The sequence below is a fragment of the Fragaria vesca genome, linkage group LG3 (genome assembly GCF_000184155.1).
Source record: "Fragaria vesca subsp. vesca linkage group LG3, FraVesHawaii_1.0, whole genome shotgun sequence".
Taxonomy (NCBI): Eukaryota; Viridiplantae; Streptophyta; class Magnoliopsida; order Rosales; family Rosaceae; genus Fragaria; species Fragaria vesca.
The window spans coordinates 4,997,918-5,012,696 of NC_020493.1; the positions used below are offsets into that span (position 1 = coordinate 4,997,918).

Consider the following 14,779-nt stretch of genomic DNA (forward strand, 5'->3'; position numbering starts at 1 on the left):
AGATATCACTTTGCCCTAAATCACTAATCAATTGATTAATTACCAAATTAGCTAGCTAAGCCATCGAAATTAGCAAACCTAAATATGCAGTGTCGGCAGGTTACAGTGGCTATGGTTTCCGGCATTATAATAAATGCATCGCTACCTCTCTACGTTCATGGGCGTGCCACGTGTGGACTGGGTTCACAGCAACACGTTAAATACGTTACCAACCAGCAGGCAGTACCTGCTTCAGAGCTCGAGCTCGAGTTTTAATGGAGTCCGAGAGGACCCCAGAGACTTACATGCTTGAAAATGATAGGAGAATGGCCTCGTACGTACTTGGGAGCTTTACATAGTCCTTCGTATTCATCAAGTGCTGCTCGATCTTTCTTGTCTGACTATTTCAGATCCAACATGCAAGCCAGGTTGAAGGAGTACCGGAAGAGTTTGATTAATTGCAACCGAACCTTTAACGTACATCATGCATGTTCTTGGTTACTTAAACAATGTATATCAATCCTCGTAAGACAATGCATTCAATATAAATATTTTCGATTCTCCTGTTAAAAACATACTTAAACACATGATCGGCTCTAAGCTAAGAACAATAAAAATCACAAGAATTTGAAGTGGAGAGATGAGATATGTTATACATCTTGGATATCGATATCCAAATTTAACGTACGTACATGCAACAACATATCACGACTATGAATGGTTAAATTTATATTGTGGGATCGCATGGTGGAGTATTAATTCCGCCGTTGAAGGCAATTTTGAGATCATGAGCGACCGGAGATCAAAGTACGTGCATGTTTTAGACTCGCACCTTTGCCCAGTTTCCGATCTTCTGATATATGCATAAAATTTGAAACTTTATGTGATTACATTTTCCAAATCAGAAGCCAATAATATATTTATGCTTGACAAGTGTAAAGTGACTCAAGTTTCACATGCTCACATGCTGCATATATTTAAGTATTTAACTCATTCACAGGTGTATTTGTGATAGCGAACGAGCGATCGAGACCATTGTTTGCTAGCTCTGCACATTATGACAAGCTGAGATATTCTATGTACTGGTGGCACCAGAAGAAATGGAATGTGCCGGTGTTCGTAAGAGTTGTTAAGACGTAATGTGGATTGAAGAAGTGTGAGATTGTGGTCGTATAAGGATGTATTGTGAGTAGTTTCTCAAATGATGCGACGAGTTAATTTTAATATAAATGTAATGATTTATTGTTATATATGTATATGTTAAGAGTGGTTTATGATTTATGATGATTATTTGTGTTGTAAATAAAACATTTCAAGTTTAAATATTTTCTTCATTAATATCATAAGTTAGGACGGAAAACACTATACTATTTATTTATTTATTATATATGTGCTACAATATTCATATGTATGTCATATAGAAAAACTGAGCTTACGATAATCAAAATAATGAGCGAAGCTAATACAATCGTAAGGCGATTTAGAAAGTTGGTCGAGAATCATCAAGATTACAAGCAAATATGAATCACTTTTGTCCAATATTCTTCAATTGCCTAATAGCTTCCAAATTCAAAATCTATTGTGAAGCAGCTAGCTACATATAGTTGGGCGGCCAAACACTTAGCGTCGTGCTCATCACGATCAGTATCCAATTTTTTGCTTTTCAATGACTATCAACAGTTCATATTCAAGCATGTCTGGTCCGAATGTCATAAAAAGAAAAGAAAATATGTATGGTCCAAAATATATCAAATACAATTGACATCACAACTCAAGAGCAAAACCATTTTACAGTTGAACTAATTTTTGACGACAATCTTGTAATTTAGGTGTTATTTGCATGGAGAATATATATTTTATACTTGTTAATTTTCGTAACATTGATTATATGTTCATGCCATTGTAAATGTTCCCATACTTAAAAAGTATGAAATAATGAAATATTTGAAAACTACCCAAAATACAGTAAACTAGATTAGAAAAGAAGTAGCTTACCGGATACATTAGGGTCTTGTGTTATGTTATGTTGACAACGTTACGTTTGATTTTTAGTAATGTGATACTGGTAATTTTAGGAGTAGTTGTTGTCTTTATTTGTATTGTGTTTGCATTCATTTCTCTTAACTTACTGTTTATACATATCGTTATTATAATTTAAAAAAATATAACCGTATATTGGTAAACCAAGATGAACGACACATAATATTACCTCAAAGGCTCCAACCAAACCATGTTTCAAGTGTTCCAACATCCACGAACTCAATCATGGTGTTCAAAAAATCACTCCACTCGGTTCGGATACAAACCAAAAAATGGTACTTAAAGCCAAAACTTATCTTGCTAAGATATTTTCAAAAAGAAAATTACTAAAATCACCAAGAAAAAAGTTTCCAAAAGTAGTCATAAGATAGGGGTCCCACAGAGGACAGACCCAAAGGGGTGGACTTCCATGGAAGCCTTCGATTGGTGGCGGCAGAGAAGTCAGTCCCGCATTCCCCGCCCAACAAAACAAAGACATTCATACCGAAAACGAAAAAATAAAAATAAAAAATGAAAAAAATAAAACTAAAAAGTAAAACAAAAATGATTATGTTTTAGGGAGAAAGACTGAGACTTTTATTTGTTGCTTCACGTTTTCCTGATTAATTTTCATTTTTCATCCTTTATATCAATTTTTTTTTACCACATGTATGTATTACTACAGAAAGATGGAGTTTAAAACATTTTCAGTATACGATATATATCTATGATTCATATCTCGATTTTATTTCTCAGTCTTTTCAGATTTTAATTTTGTGTCATTTTAAATTTATTTAGAGCTTATCTCATGCCTAATATGTATAATTATTCGTATGAATTTTGTCATCGGAATTAGTTCATTCCCTCCCTGAAAAAGAAAAAAAAAGAAACTCTAAAATCAATTAAAGAAAAAAGTGCAAAAAACAGGAGAGAAAAACAAAAGAGAACATGAACTTCTCCTTTCTGAGGAATCCCGGTGTCTCTATTATTAGAATCACACCCTCCTTCTTCTTCTCCTTCTCCTTCTCCTTCTTCTTCTCCTCTTCTTTCTCTCCTCCACATTTTCTCAAATCCTCAAACACATCAAACAAAGCTTGACCCTCCTCACCCTCTCTCTCTCTAATTCTCACTCTGTATCTATATCTCTCTCTTTCTCTCTCCTTTTGCCTCTTGTACGTTTCTCTCTTACCTTTCCTCTCTGTACGTTTCATTCTTTCTTGCTTCTATAAATTGCGGTCAACTAGTTTGGTACATGCAGCTCTATAAATTTCCATCCTTTTTGATCTTCACCTCATGATTTCGCATCTGGATGATTTCGGTTTTTGCTTCTGATAGCTTCTTCTGCAATCGGGGACTTGGTTTGTTAGTGATTTCGATTTGTTGGGTTCAGGTATTTGAGTCTGTTTCTGCTTAAAATTTTGAACTTTGGCTGTAACATTGTGATCATATAAATGGGGTAGTGGTGGATTTTGGTTTTGGGTGGGGGATCAAATTTGCAGGTGGGTCTGTTTGGATCTTGAAAATTTTGAGACTTTATTGCTGTGTATCGTATTGGGTGTGTTTTTCTGATACTGGGTTCTGAAAAATGGTCCTTTCAAAGTTCGTCTTTTTCTTTTTCTTTTTTTTTTAGCATTGGGGACAGTTTCTGACAATCAGAAAACTATGTGCATGTGATTTCCGTAGATTTGGGAATGTTGGGCTCTGGTTATTTGAATTCTTATATGGCTTGGATCTTCATATTATGAATCTGTCTGTTCTTCTGTTTCTGGAGTTTGAAGATGTGTGGTGAAATTTCCAGGAGTTCTATGTGTGTCCTTGCAGTTCTGGATTGATTTCTCTTTTGAAATTTCAAACCTTTTTGTTTGTTTCTTTGTTTTGTTGATAGGGCCCCAGTTATGACACCTTTTGTGTTTTAATGAATTTTACCACAAATTTTGAATACCTTGCTGATTGATTTTTGGTTTTCATTGCAGGTCTTTAACTTGCTCATTGGCATTGAGGCATAGGATCGTAGTCTCTTTATTAGCATAGTAGAGATTCTTGAAATGCTAAATTTTGCCAGGGGCAGACGAGAGTCACGATCAACTAGACCCATGTCGCTTGGAGGTGTGATTCCATTTGTGCTCATATCTATTCTCTTCTGTCATGTTAATTTGATTATCAGATTTTCTGGTTGGGTGTTAGTTTAAGCACTTTCACCTTCACCATTCTGAAAGGATGAGTCAGGGTTTTTATCATCGAGTTTCTGGAGAAAATAGGATGCGGAGGAGTTTGAGCTGAAATAAGAGTCTCCTTGAAATATTTTGAAGTGAAATGTGCTTATTAGTTTGTATGGCTTTGTCTTACAAAGAGTTTGAATATGTTTTTTCTTCACATTTTGATTGCATTGGTTTCTATTTGGAATGTCTGCCTAATTCAATTTTACTTGTAGGCATGGATTACCCAGATCCCAAGAGGAAGAACAATTTTGTAGGAAAAATCATATTGGCTGCTGCCCTTACCGCATTATGCATTATTATGCTGAAACAATCCCCATCATTTAATCCTTCTAGCACGGTAATCCCTTGATCCTGTGTATGCTAAAATGCATGATAATACTCGTGTGGTTCTCAGCTCAATGGTCGTTTTTATACTGCACTATCAACTCTTCCTGGTTAAGTGATTTTCAAAAGCTCCATTAGCTGCCTTTCCATTTGCTCAAAGAATAAGGGTCAAAGTTCATCACTTTTTCCAGGACAGTGGTGAAAACATGATGTTAGTGTGATCCTTTATAGATGAAATCATCATAACAATTATGGTCTTTCTTCTGGTTGTGATGATCAAAGTTGTTCCATAGCATTACCTTATGTTTTGTTTCCTATACATGCTTATAATTATCTTCTGTAGCTTCCTTGATGTTCGATCAGAGTGAATTTCTTATTTCTTTCAATTTTCCTGTTTGGATATTGTGGATACTATAGATAAGATATAAGAACTTGATTAAATCTTGCTGCTTTTAAGTTTTTGAAGAATCTTCTTTTCGATGTCTTGTAAATCAATTCTGAAGTTTCATGACATTACAAAGCTCTAAACTTTTGTTCCATGAACCATTTCTGTCCAGTTCTCCATTCGTGATTCAGGAGTAACTCATGTTCTAGTAACGGGAGGTGCTGGTTATATTGGTTCACATGCTGCATTACGACTTCTAAAGGATTCATATCGTGTAACTATTGTGGTAGGTTTCTTTTGGATTTCTGTTGGATCTTATATTACGTATCTCGGTATCTGGATCATCTGATTAACAAGTTTCTTTTGGCTGACATTTGATTGGTAATTACTCTAGATCTTTACGAATTTTGCTTTTTGACAGGATAACCTTTCGCGGGGAAACTTAGGTGCTGTCAAGGTTCTCCAAGGATTATTTCCTGAGCCTGGGAGGTTGCAGTTTATTTATGCTGACTTGGGCAATCCAAAATCTGTATCCTTATGACTTCCTTTATAATCACTGTCAAATAATATCTATGCAAATGAAAATGGATTGTCCATGTAGCCTTAACTAAACATTCCAGGTTGATAAAATATTTTCAGAGAATGCCTTTGATGCTGTGATGCATTTTGCAGCTGTAGCATATGTCGGGGAAAGCACCCTTGATCCACTTAAGTAAGTACTTCCCGTAAGCTGGATTCAGGAATATTTAACATGATATAAATATGCTTCCCGAGAGTCTTCTTCGGTCTACAACAGTTTCAAAATGACAGAAATAACCAAGTTTGTGGACAAGTTTTTTCCACATTTGAATTCTTAAAGGCTATTCAGAATGTAAAACTGCAGCTCTTGTCAATTATAAGAAGGTCAAAGGGTGCATCATATCTATAAGATCACAATCGATCTTTTAATGACATGTTTGGCCTTTTTCACAGGTATTACCATAATATTACATCAAATACATTGGTAGTATTAGAGGCAATGGCTAGACATCGTGTGAGGACATTGATATATTCTAGCACGTGTGCAACATATGGAGAACCAGAAAAGATGCCTATTACTGAAGAAACCACACAGGTTGGATTCTAAACTATGGTTTTGATTTGCTTCCAACAAAGAAACTATTTTCCGGTTGTAAATTCACATAATTTTAAAAATCCAGGTCCCAATTAATCCATATGGAAAAGCTAAGAAGATGGCAGAGGACATGATCCTGGATTTCTCTAAGAATTCAAACATGGCAGTCATGATCCTGAGGTTGGTGCCTTCATATAAACACTAATTTGCTTGTTCATGAATATTGACAAATAGGACATTTCTTTTAGTAATCAAAGGCTTCTCATCATTGGAAACGACTTGATGTATTTGATAACGGAACCTAAAGCATGAAAAATATATTGTTGACCAGTGGTCTTCAGTTCTTCATCACATTAAGTTCTGGTTTAGTTTTGCACACGTGGTGGTTGAGACCTTGGTGCCCTGGGCCATAGCTTAGATGGCAATGGATGCTGGGGTTTTGATTGGGGATATTGTAAAACTTTACAGCCTTTCCATTAGTTTTGAGGTTATCAGTAATGGCTTATTCTGTGCCAAATTGACTCTGTGTCTGTTAATTTTCCTTTTTCTGCTATTAAAGAAGTTCTTTCATCCTTAGTGCTGTTCAGAGTAGAAGTTTTCCTTCAATTTTTCTTCATAGCTGAACTTTTCTTCTCTTTGTCTGTATTCTTTCGGTTGTGGTAGTTCAGCAGCTTGAGTGACTTCATTATAAGGGCAAGTCCATCTGATAACCCTGGATTCTCGGCAAGGTCCTTTTATACATGTAGAATCTTAGTACTAGCATTTGATAGGATCTGCATATGGTTTGGCCCTTGTGTAAAACGGTTTCCAGCCATTGGCCATGAGGGTTAAAAACCAAACTAGATGTTTGCCTTAAAACCATCTATTAAATGAAGATTTCTTTAAACTTATGGGTTATCTTTATTTATCAATGTATATTTATTTTGGAATCTTTCAGGTATTTCAATGTGATTGGGTCAGATCCAGAGGGCAGATTAGGTGAAGCTCCCAGACCTGAACTTCGTGAGCATGGCCGCATATCAGCAGCTTGTTTTGATGCAGCTCGTGGTATTATTCCTGGGTTGAAGGTATGGCTTTCTATATTCACAAAATGGAGTTTTGGTTTTTCACATAAATAAATATTATCACCATGATGGTCTTCGCATTAGTATGTTCTGCTGTTTGGTATGATTTGGTGATTCTTTTTCCCAGTGATCTTCAAGAGTGGTTGGAATCATAATTGCTTTAAGTGCTTTGCAGGTTAGAGGAACAGACTATAAAACAAGTGATGGCACTTGCATAAGGGACTACATTGATGTTACTGATCTGGTTGATGCCCATGTGAAAGCTCTTGAGCATGCAAGGCCCAGTAAAGTGGGAATCTACAACGTTGGCACTGGAAAAGGTAAAGTTAATGTAATCTATATGTTTTATTGCATTTCGAAGTCCAAGTTTTTTTTGGTCAGACATTCAAATGTTGTCTTAAGCTTGTATGTGGGTGTCTATTACCAGGTAGTTCTGTAAAGGAGTTTGTGGAGGCATGTAAGAAGGCAACTGGGGTGAACATCAAAGTGGATTACCTTCCCCGCCGGCCTGGTGACTACGCTGAAGTCTACAGTGACCCATCTAAGATCTTGCGTGAACTAAACTGGACAGCACAACACGCCAATCTTCAAGAGAGTTTGCAGGTTGCATGGAGATGGCAAAAGTCACACCGTGATGGATACGGAACCCCTACAATGGTAGTGTCTTCTTGAAAGATACCCCCTCGATGATGTCTTCTCTAATTGGGTCACAGCTGTTGCAAACCCTGCCAGGATTGCCACAATATCCCTTGCAGTGCTGCTGACTTGATCCACACGTCTTTAGCTCAATTGCGAAAGGGGTTTCTGAATTACCATTGAGAAAAAGATTAGGGGATTAATTGTTTTTTTGTCATTATATTATATTATTCTTTAGTAGTAGTAGAGAGCAGCCTATACCGTGGCCGGAAAAAGGAGCAGCCTGTGTTACATGTATTTGAATGATGATATCAATAAATGATGCCCAGGAGCGGTATGCCTTTTATGGAAGCTTTGTGTCTATTTTCTACCTTGGTATCCTTGTGCCCACCATCTCATGATCTCAAGCATTCCATTGTTTTGGCCTTTGTAAGCTTCCTCTGAAGAAGTGAAACAAAGCTTTTACACTATAAGCAAAAGAAAGGGGTATATAAGAAAAAAAAGACTTGTGTTGAGTTTGCTTAGTCCATTTACAATATTATCATGAATTAATCTGTTCTATTTTAGTGATAAAAAGTGACCAAATGCTCAATGACGGAGCCATGATTATATATAAAGGGGGCTAAGTTACAAAGTAAAAACATAGAATTTGAAAATTGAATAACAATATGTTTTTGAATACAATATCAAAAGATAATTAACTTTTGTATTTTGCACATCATAGTTACTAATCTGAAGAAAAAAAATGTATATGAAATTTGGAATTCATATTATCTGTACATAATAGAATGAGAAGAAAGAAATAATTCATTATGGAATTGATTATGGATTAGAGTACAAGGCAAGAGTTGATTAAGGTAGGAGAAATAAGTTGGATAATTAAACTTAATAACAATATAATTGGTGCTTATGGTTTAATAGGAAAGGAATGGGGGGACAAACCTCATAAATTACAATTTACAAAGCTTTTGCTTCTAATTATATCAAATTTCTTAATCATAACTGCATAATGCCATGGCACCCCTTGGCCTCAATGTAGCTCCATTATGCCCCCCTATTAGGCTTGTGACTGTGGCACCTAACTTTCAAATTCTATGTGTAGACTTGAAGGAGGTGTTTGCCAGGGGAGACTAGATTAGATTGGCATTCCAACCAGAATGAATTAGCATAGGACATGAATTGACTATTGTTATCTAGTGTTTGAAACAACCAGATTACAACAAGACTGGATAAAAGAATTCGAACAGAATCAATGAAACAAAAATTAAATCAGTTAGAGCTCCCTTTCAGATTTCAAATAGATTTCACAGAAGGGGCAATCTCCAGAATAGCCCATGCTCTCGGGATATGTTCATGTTCTCCGACGGCACACATTCAATCATTCCGGCGATTTCAATTTACTGCAGGACACCGACTTCGGTAGAGAAGAGTGAAAGAAAGCATAAAATATAAGAAGAAGAAAGTAGAAGGAGATGATGAGAGGCAATAATGGGACATCTAGGTTGAAGAAGGTCTCGAACGAGTCTTTTTTTTTTTTTTCGCCGATGGTGGTTTGACCTTCCCAACAAGATCGGAAATCAGGGTCTGACAGGACATGAGTTATCTGCCTACGACTTATCCAAACGTCCAAACACATGTTCTAAGCAGATAGGAAAAAATTAATCAAATCCACCTGTTATATCCTTCTAAACAAACACGGCCTGTAGCTGAGCAGAAAGAGGAGCAGTATAAAGAAGTTGGTCAAGAGTCAAGACTCAAGAACAAATAGAATCCACTCAAAAAGAGCCCTTCTAAATTGATCAAAATGGAGCCACCTACAAAGGGAAAGAGGTTGATCTTGTTCCCAGTTCCCCTTGAAGGCCATATAAACCCCATGCTAAAGCTAGCCAATCTTCTATACTCCAAAAGCTTCTCCATAACCATCATACACACCCAATTCAACTCCCCAAACCCTTCACTCCATCCACACTTCACCTTTCAATCAATCCCAGATGGGTTGTCTGAAACTGAGGCTTCTCCCAAAGATATCATCCTTCTCTTCTCTCTTTTCAATACCAAGTGTGTGCAGCCCTTCAAGGAATGCTTGTCTAGCTTGTTATCAGAGGAGCCAGTTGCTTGTTTAATCTCTGACTCTATATTTCACTTCACTCAATCTGTTGCTGAGAGCTTTAAGCTCCCAAGGATTGTCTTTGAGACTGGGAGTATGACTTGCTATGCTGTTTTTACTCATTTTCCACTACTAAGAGAGAAGGGCTACCTTCCAGTCACGCAAGGTGAACTTTGTTACTTATTTTTTTCGGCTACGGATATCAGTTTTGCTTATCAAAAATGTTTGCCAAATAATATTACGGTTTCATGCATGTCTCGGTTTCATACTTAAATTTGGACCCTAACACGCATTATATTGATGAAATAGAGCGTCAAATCTATAGTACGTGCTGATTTTTTTGGAAGAGAAAATGCATATGTTGTATTATGAGTTGAACTTGTAATGATAGATTGAAGTAATTAACGAATAAGGTTTACATTCCTTTTCTTTCATTTGCATTTCCTTCACACAACCTATTGTGAGGACTGAGGACTGTTTAGTTCAATTCCTGCCATCATTCATGTTCAAACCTCCAACTATTAGTCATAGTTTTGTGAAGAAGAATCATTGAAACAACAACTGACGATTGAGTTGTGACAATATTGGATTGCATTACAAAGACCTTCAGTTCATACTATGGAATCCCTTTCTAAGTAAGATTTGAGAAACCTAACACACATTAGTTTGATTATTGACATCAGATTCTCAACCAGAAAGGGCGGTGAAGGAGCTTCCCCCTCTCAGAATCAAAGACCTTCCGGTGATCCCAAAGAGCGACCAGGAGAAACATTTTGAACTATGTGTCCTTATTGTGACCAAAATTGCTGCCTCTGATGGAGTCATTTTTAACACTTTTAGAGACCTTGAAGAACAAGGACTGGAAACATTGCAGAAACAATACCCTAATCTTACAGTTTTCCCAATAGGCCCATTTCACAAGTGTGTCCCTGAGGAAGCCTCTTCTTCAACTAGTGACCAAAGTTGCATTTCTTGGCTAAACACTCAAGCACCAAACTCTGTTATATATGTTAGCTTTGGGACCATTGCAGCAATAACCAAAGCTCAGTTTTTGGAGATAGCTTGGGGACTAGGCAACAGCAACCAACCTTTCTTGTGGGTGGTTCGACCTGGCTTAGTCCACGGTTCAAACTGGCTCGAACCACTGCCTAAGGGGTTTCTTGAGAATTTGAATGGGAGAGGTCACATTGTGAAATGGGCACCCCAGAAGGAAGTGTTGGCACATCCATCAGTTGGAGCCTTCTGGACTCACAATGGTTGGAATTCGACATTGGAGAGTGTTTGTGAAGGTGTCCCTATGATTTGTTTGCCTTGTTTCAGTGATCAACTGGTGCTTGCAAGGTATGTAAGTAAGGTTTGGAAAATAGGGTTGCAGTTCGAGAATGAAATCGAGAGAGGTGAGATTGAAGGAACAATTAGGAAACTAATGGAGGAGAAAGAAGGCGGAGAAATCAGAGACAGAAGCATGAAGCTAATGGAGAAGGCAAATGTTTGCTGCAGACCAGGGGGTTCTTCATATCAATGTTTGGATGGCTTGGTCGAACATATTTTATCATTTGACTAATTTGCTCTCCAAAATTAGCTCATAGCTAGTAAGCTGTAAGCTGTTTTTAGCAAGATTTTGTGTCCATTTTCTACCTTGGTATCCTTGTGCCCATCCCATCTTATGAACTCAAAGATCCCACTCTAGGGGGATCACCATTTGAGATTTAGAACAGAGTATTTTCTTTATAAGTTATCACTAAAATAAGATGCTGCACACTTGCACTTTAGCCAAACAGACAATTATTAAGTGTGTACTGTGCGGCTGTGCCTAATACTGAGGGTCCTCCATCCAGTTGGATTAGTTTTTCTTGAGCCTACCAAGGACAGAGAATCGCCTAGCTTCTCTGGCTTTCCGCCATCTACAGTGAGTTTTTTCCGAGCATTCTCTCAAATCTGAGGCTTTAAGTTGCATAGTTCCTCTCCTCTCAAAATGTATGGATTTACTTTCACTTCTTCCATCCCCATTCATGTCCCCTCTCATCTTTCACCCCATTTTCTTCCAGTGATCGTCTCAAAAGCACCTCGAGGGGGTTCAGCGGCTCCGTCAAATAAAGCAAATTCCATATCGTCATCACAGTCATCTTCACCAGAGTCTAGCAGCAAAGTCCATGCAATCAGAGGAAACAAAAACAACATGCTGCTCTAGTAGCAAGTTGGCTGCGACCCCCTGTAGGCTGAAGCAAGCAGCCTGCAGGCAAGAACCTTGTGCGTTACCCCCTTGCTGCAGGCAAGAACCTTGTGCGTTACCCCCTTGCAGAGGCTCTCTGCCGTGAATGTGAACTCATTCCAGCCAGAGCATAACCTCTTTGTATAGCTTCATACTTGCCATTTTAACCACAATTTCCTTAAGCTCAGTTTAGAATAACGAGGAGACCTTTAAAAGCTTGCATAATATCCAAAGATTGAGCTTGTGAGCTTTCAATTGGGGAAAACTTGTGAAAGAAGGTAACAATGCAGATCAAAACACAACAATGAAGCAAATAGCTCCTGTCACACCTCTCTAGTTAAGAATTTATCATTCAAAATTCAAACGACGCATCAGAACAGAAGTGCGACGCACACATCCATAATCCAAATTCCTGAAAACATTTAATACATGCAGTATCATATCCAACAATGAGATCAGGAACGAATAGTATAAAACTTTGATCTGTGTCACCAAATACACATTTTCAATTCAATTAATATATTCTCAATTTCTTAGCTTACAAAATCAAAAGAAGAACCGTCACAAAAGGTGTGAGGAGTATACAATAGCAGAAATTAGCTCTTGTGTGTGAAATCCACCTCTGAGATTTCAAGCAACTGATTGAACAGCTCTGTCAAAGCTCTCTTCTGCAGCTGCGGCACGTTTGACGAGGACATGCTCTGGATGTGCAAGTCTTAATTGGCTGAAAGCAGTGATAGTAGAATCATTAATCATTATGTTATACGGTATCTACCACCTGAATTATACAATGACAGAACTATGACTGCGCAATCTTGTATTTACCAACAAGCTTTACCTGAGAAAACGAGAAGGTGATTTTCCAAGGTGAAGACAGCATACTACCAGGTTGGCTAGAGTTTCTGGATCCTTTGCATCCTGTGAGAAACACAAAATGATTCCACATTACTCAAATTATATTCAGTGCCATTTTCTAATTGAAAATCAGGATGTTCATATATTTGGAGCATTACTAAATCCATGACGATGCACACAACAATATTGAACTCACAATCAATAAACTAGTGTGTAACGATCCAATCATTGAGTTCAGCCAAAAGGCTGTAATCATGTGTTTAGTGCAAATTATATTACATTCATCCCCCCCTAGGACCCTAGACATTTCAAAATCTCGAAAAAGCTACGACTAATTAATCACACTTGCCTTGTTCAGTGCTTCAAGAAGCAGTGTTTCAGCTTCATCAAAGTTTCCCATGTGTATGCAGCAAACAGCCTTTCCATTCAAAATCAAGGTTGTAACCTGAGACTTCTCAGAGAAATCTTGGAAGATGAGATATGCCTCCTGTATCTTAGAACCACCCTGAATACAATGAAAGTGTATTTAGATACATAGACTGTATAACTTCTCTGTAAGAGAACTATACAGAAAAACAAAATTCATTACCACTGCCAGATTTTGCCATGCTGTTGCAAGTTGAGTTAGGGTGTGGTCCTCATCAATCTTTTGCATTTCCTTCAGCTTTCTTTCAGCAAATTCAGCCCTATGCATCTTGATGAATATTTGAACATTCAGCGCATCCCTAAAACAAATAAGCAGCATGCATCAGACTAGAGAATATAACAAGATCATCAGCATTTGATGATTCTGCTTCATGATTTTAACACTTATATCACAGGCCTTGATAATTCTGCCTATATGGCATTGTATGAACTGGTCGTCAAAGTATAACTTATCATTAAAGACGAAGCAAACAGATGATAAGAGGTACATTGCATAGCCTATTTAAAACTTACAATAGATAGGCAACTAGTTACTGTATTCGACATTTTTAAACCTTAAATTCTGTTTCGAATGTAAGTTTCCTGCCACTTGTAACAGAGTTTTTGAGTGATCTTGTACATATTTTAACCAAGTTGAGTGCTAGCTCTAGTAGGACTATCTAGCTCATGAAAACTGTGCATCCCTTAACATAATGGCAATGCAAACCATTGTAATTCGTAACAATTAGTCTAACGAATCCAATTTTCATTCGTTAGACATACTTCACCATATAAAATCCAAAAGCAAATCTAAACAGTAAACCTTTACTTCAGTGAAATCAGAAAATAACGTACAGTTCCAAATTGCCGCCGGCATGCGTGTACTTGAGAGCTTCATTGTAGTCCTGCTCGTGCATAAACACAGTCCCGGCGACCATCCTCAGAATCGGGTTGTTCCCGATCGCCGGATCCGCCAGCAACTCCTTAAGATTCGAGATCACCGATTCCTGCACACACACACATTTTCCAATTTCCAATTCACATTTTCCAATCAAAAACGCGAGACAATTCGAAACCCTAGAGATCTTTGAGGGACGGACCTTGTAATCGGGGCCGGAGAGGTAGAGAGCGAGGAGCTTGACGGCCTGGAGAGGAGTGGCGGCGGAGGAGTCGATCTCGTTGATGACGAGCTGGTAGCTGCCGAGGGCTATGTAGGATCGGAAAACGAGGCAGTCGCGCTCGACGGCTTCGTCCGGCGAGAGGTTGGGGAGGTCGCTGCTGTTGATGGCGGCCTGGTAGGCGCCAAGGTAGAAGTTGTTGCGGAGGTTGAAGAGGTGGTCCGGTCCTGCTGCTAGTGCTGCCATGGCGGTGCTCGGCTCTGGTTCGTTTCGATATGCAGTTGCAGATCTGAGAGAGAGAGAGAGAGAGAGAGAGAGAGAGAGAGAGAAGAAACTATTAGT

The 14,779-nt window shown here is 38.0% G+C and overlaps 3 protein-coding genes across 3 annotated transcripts; 2 read left to right on the top strand and 1 right to left on the bottom strand.

Moving 5' to 3' along the window:
- The first annotated feature begins 2,934 nt into the window (after nt 1-2,934).
- On the top strand, nt 2,935-8,089 carry LOC101297122 (UDP-arabinose 4-epimerase 1-like). Its single transcript, XM_004293653.1, has 11 exons — nt 2,935-3,388; nt 3,972-4,104; nt 4,430-4,554; nt 5,099-5,212; nt 5,348-5,455; nt 5,547-5,638; nt 5,899-6,040; nt 6,126-6,220; nt 6,978-7,107; nt 7,280-7,424; nt 7,532-8,089. The coding sequence occupies exons 2-11, from the start codon at nt 4,044-4,046 to the stop codon at nt 7,774-7,776; spliced, it is 1,257 nt and encodes a 418-aa protein (XP_004293701.1). The 5' UTR covers nt 2,935-3,388; nt 3,972-4,043; the 3' UTR covers nt 7,777-8,089.
- Nucleotides 8,090-9,496: 1,407 nt separating this feature from the next.
- On the top strand, nt 9,497-11,540 carry LOC101295113 (UDP-glycosyltransferase 76F1-like). The gene is made up of 2 exons (XM_004293646.1): nt 9,497-10,013; nt 10,531-11,540. Exons 1-2 carry the CDS (start codon nt 9,545-9,547, stop codon nt 11,409-11,411), a joined length of 1,350 nt encoding a protein of 449 aa, XP_004293694.1. The 5' UTR covers nt 9,497-9,544; the 3' UTR covers nt 11,412-11,540.
- Nucleotides 11,541-12,392: 852 nt separating this feature from the next.
- LOC101296841 (coatomer subunit epsilon-2-like) lies at nt 12,393-14,760 on the bottom strand. Its single transcript, XM_004293652.1, has 6 exons — nt 14,420-14,760; nt 14,175-14,326; nt 13,504-13,639; nt 13,264-13,419; nt 12,898-12,977; nt 12,393-12,783 (listed from the first exon to the last, which is right to left on the bottom strand). The coding sequence occupies exons 1-6, from the start codon at nt 14,681-14,683 to the stop codon at nt 12,690-12,692; spliced, it is 882 nt and encodes a 293-aa protein (XP_004293700.1). The 5' UTR covers nt 14,684-14,760; the 3' UTR covers nt 12,393-12,689.
- Between the last annotated feature and the right edge of the window lie 19 nt (nt 14,761-14,779).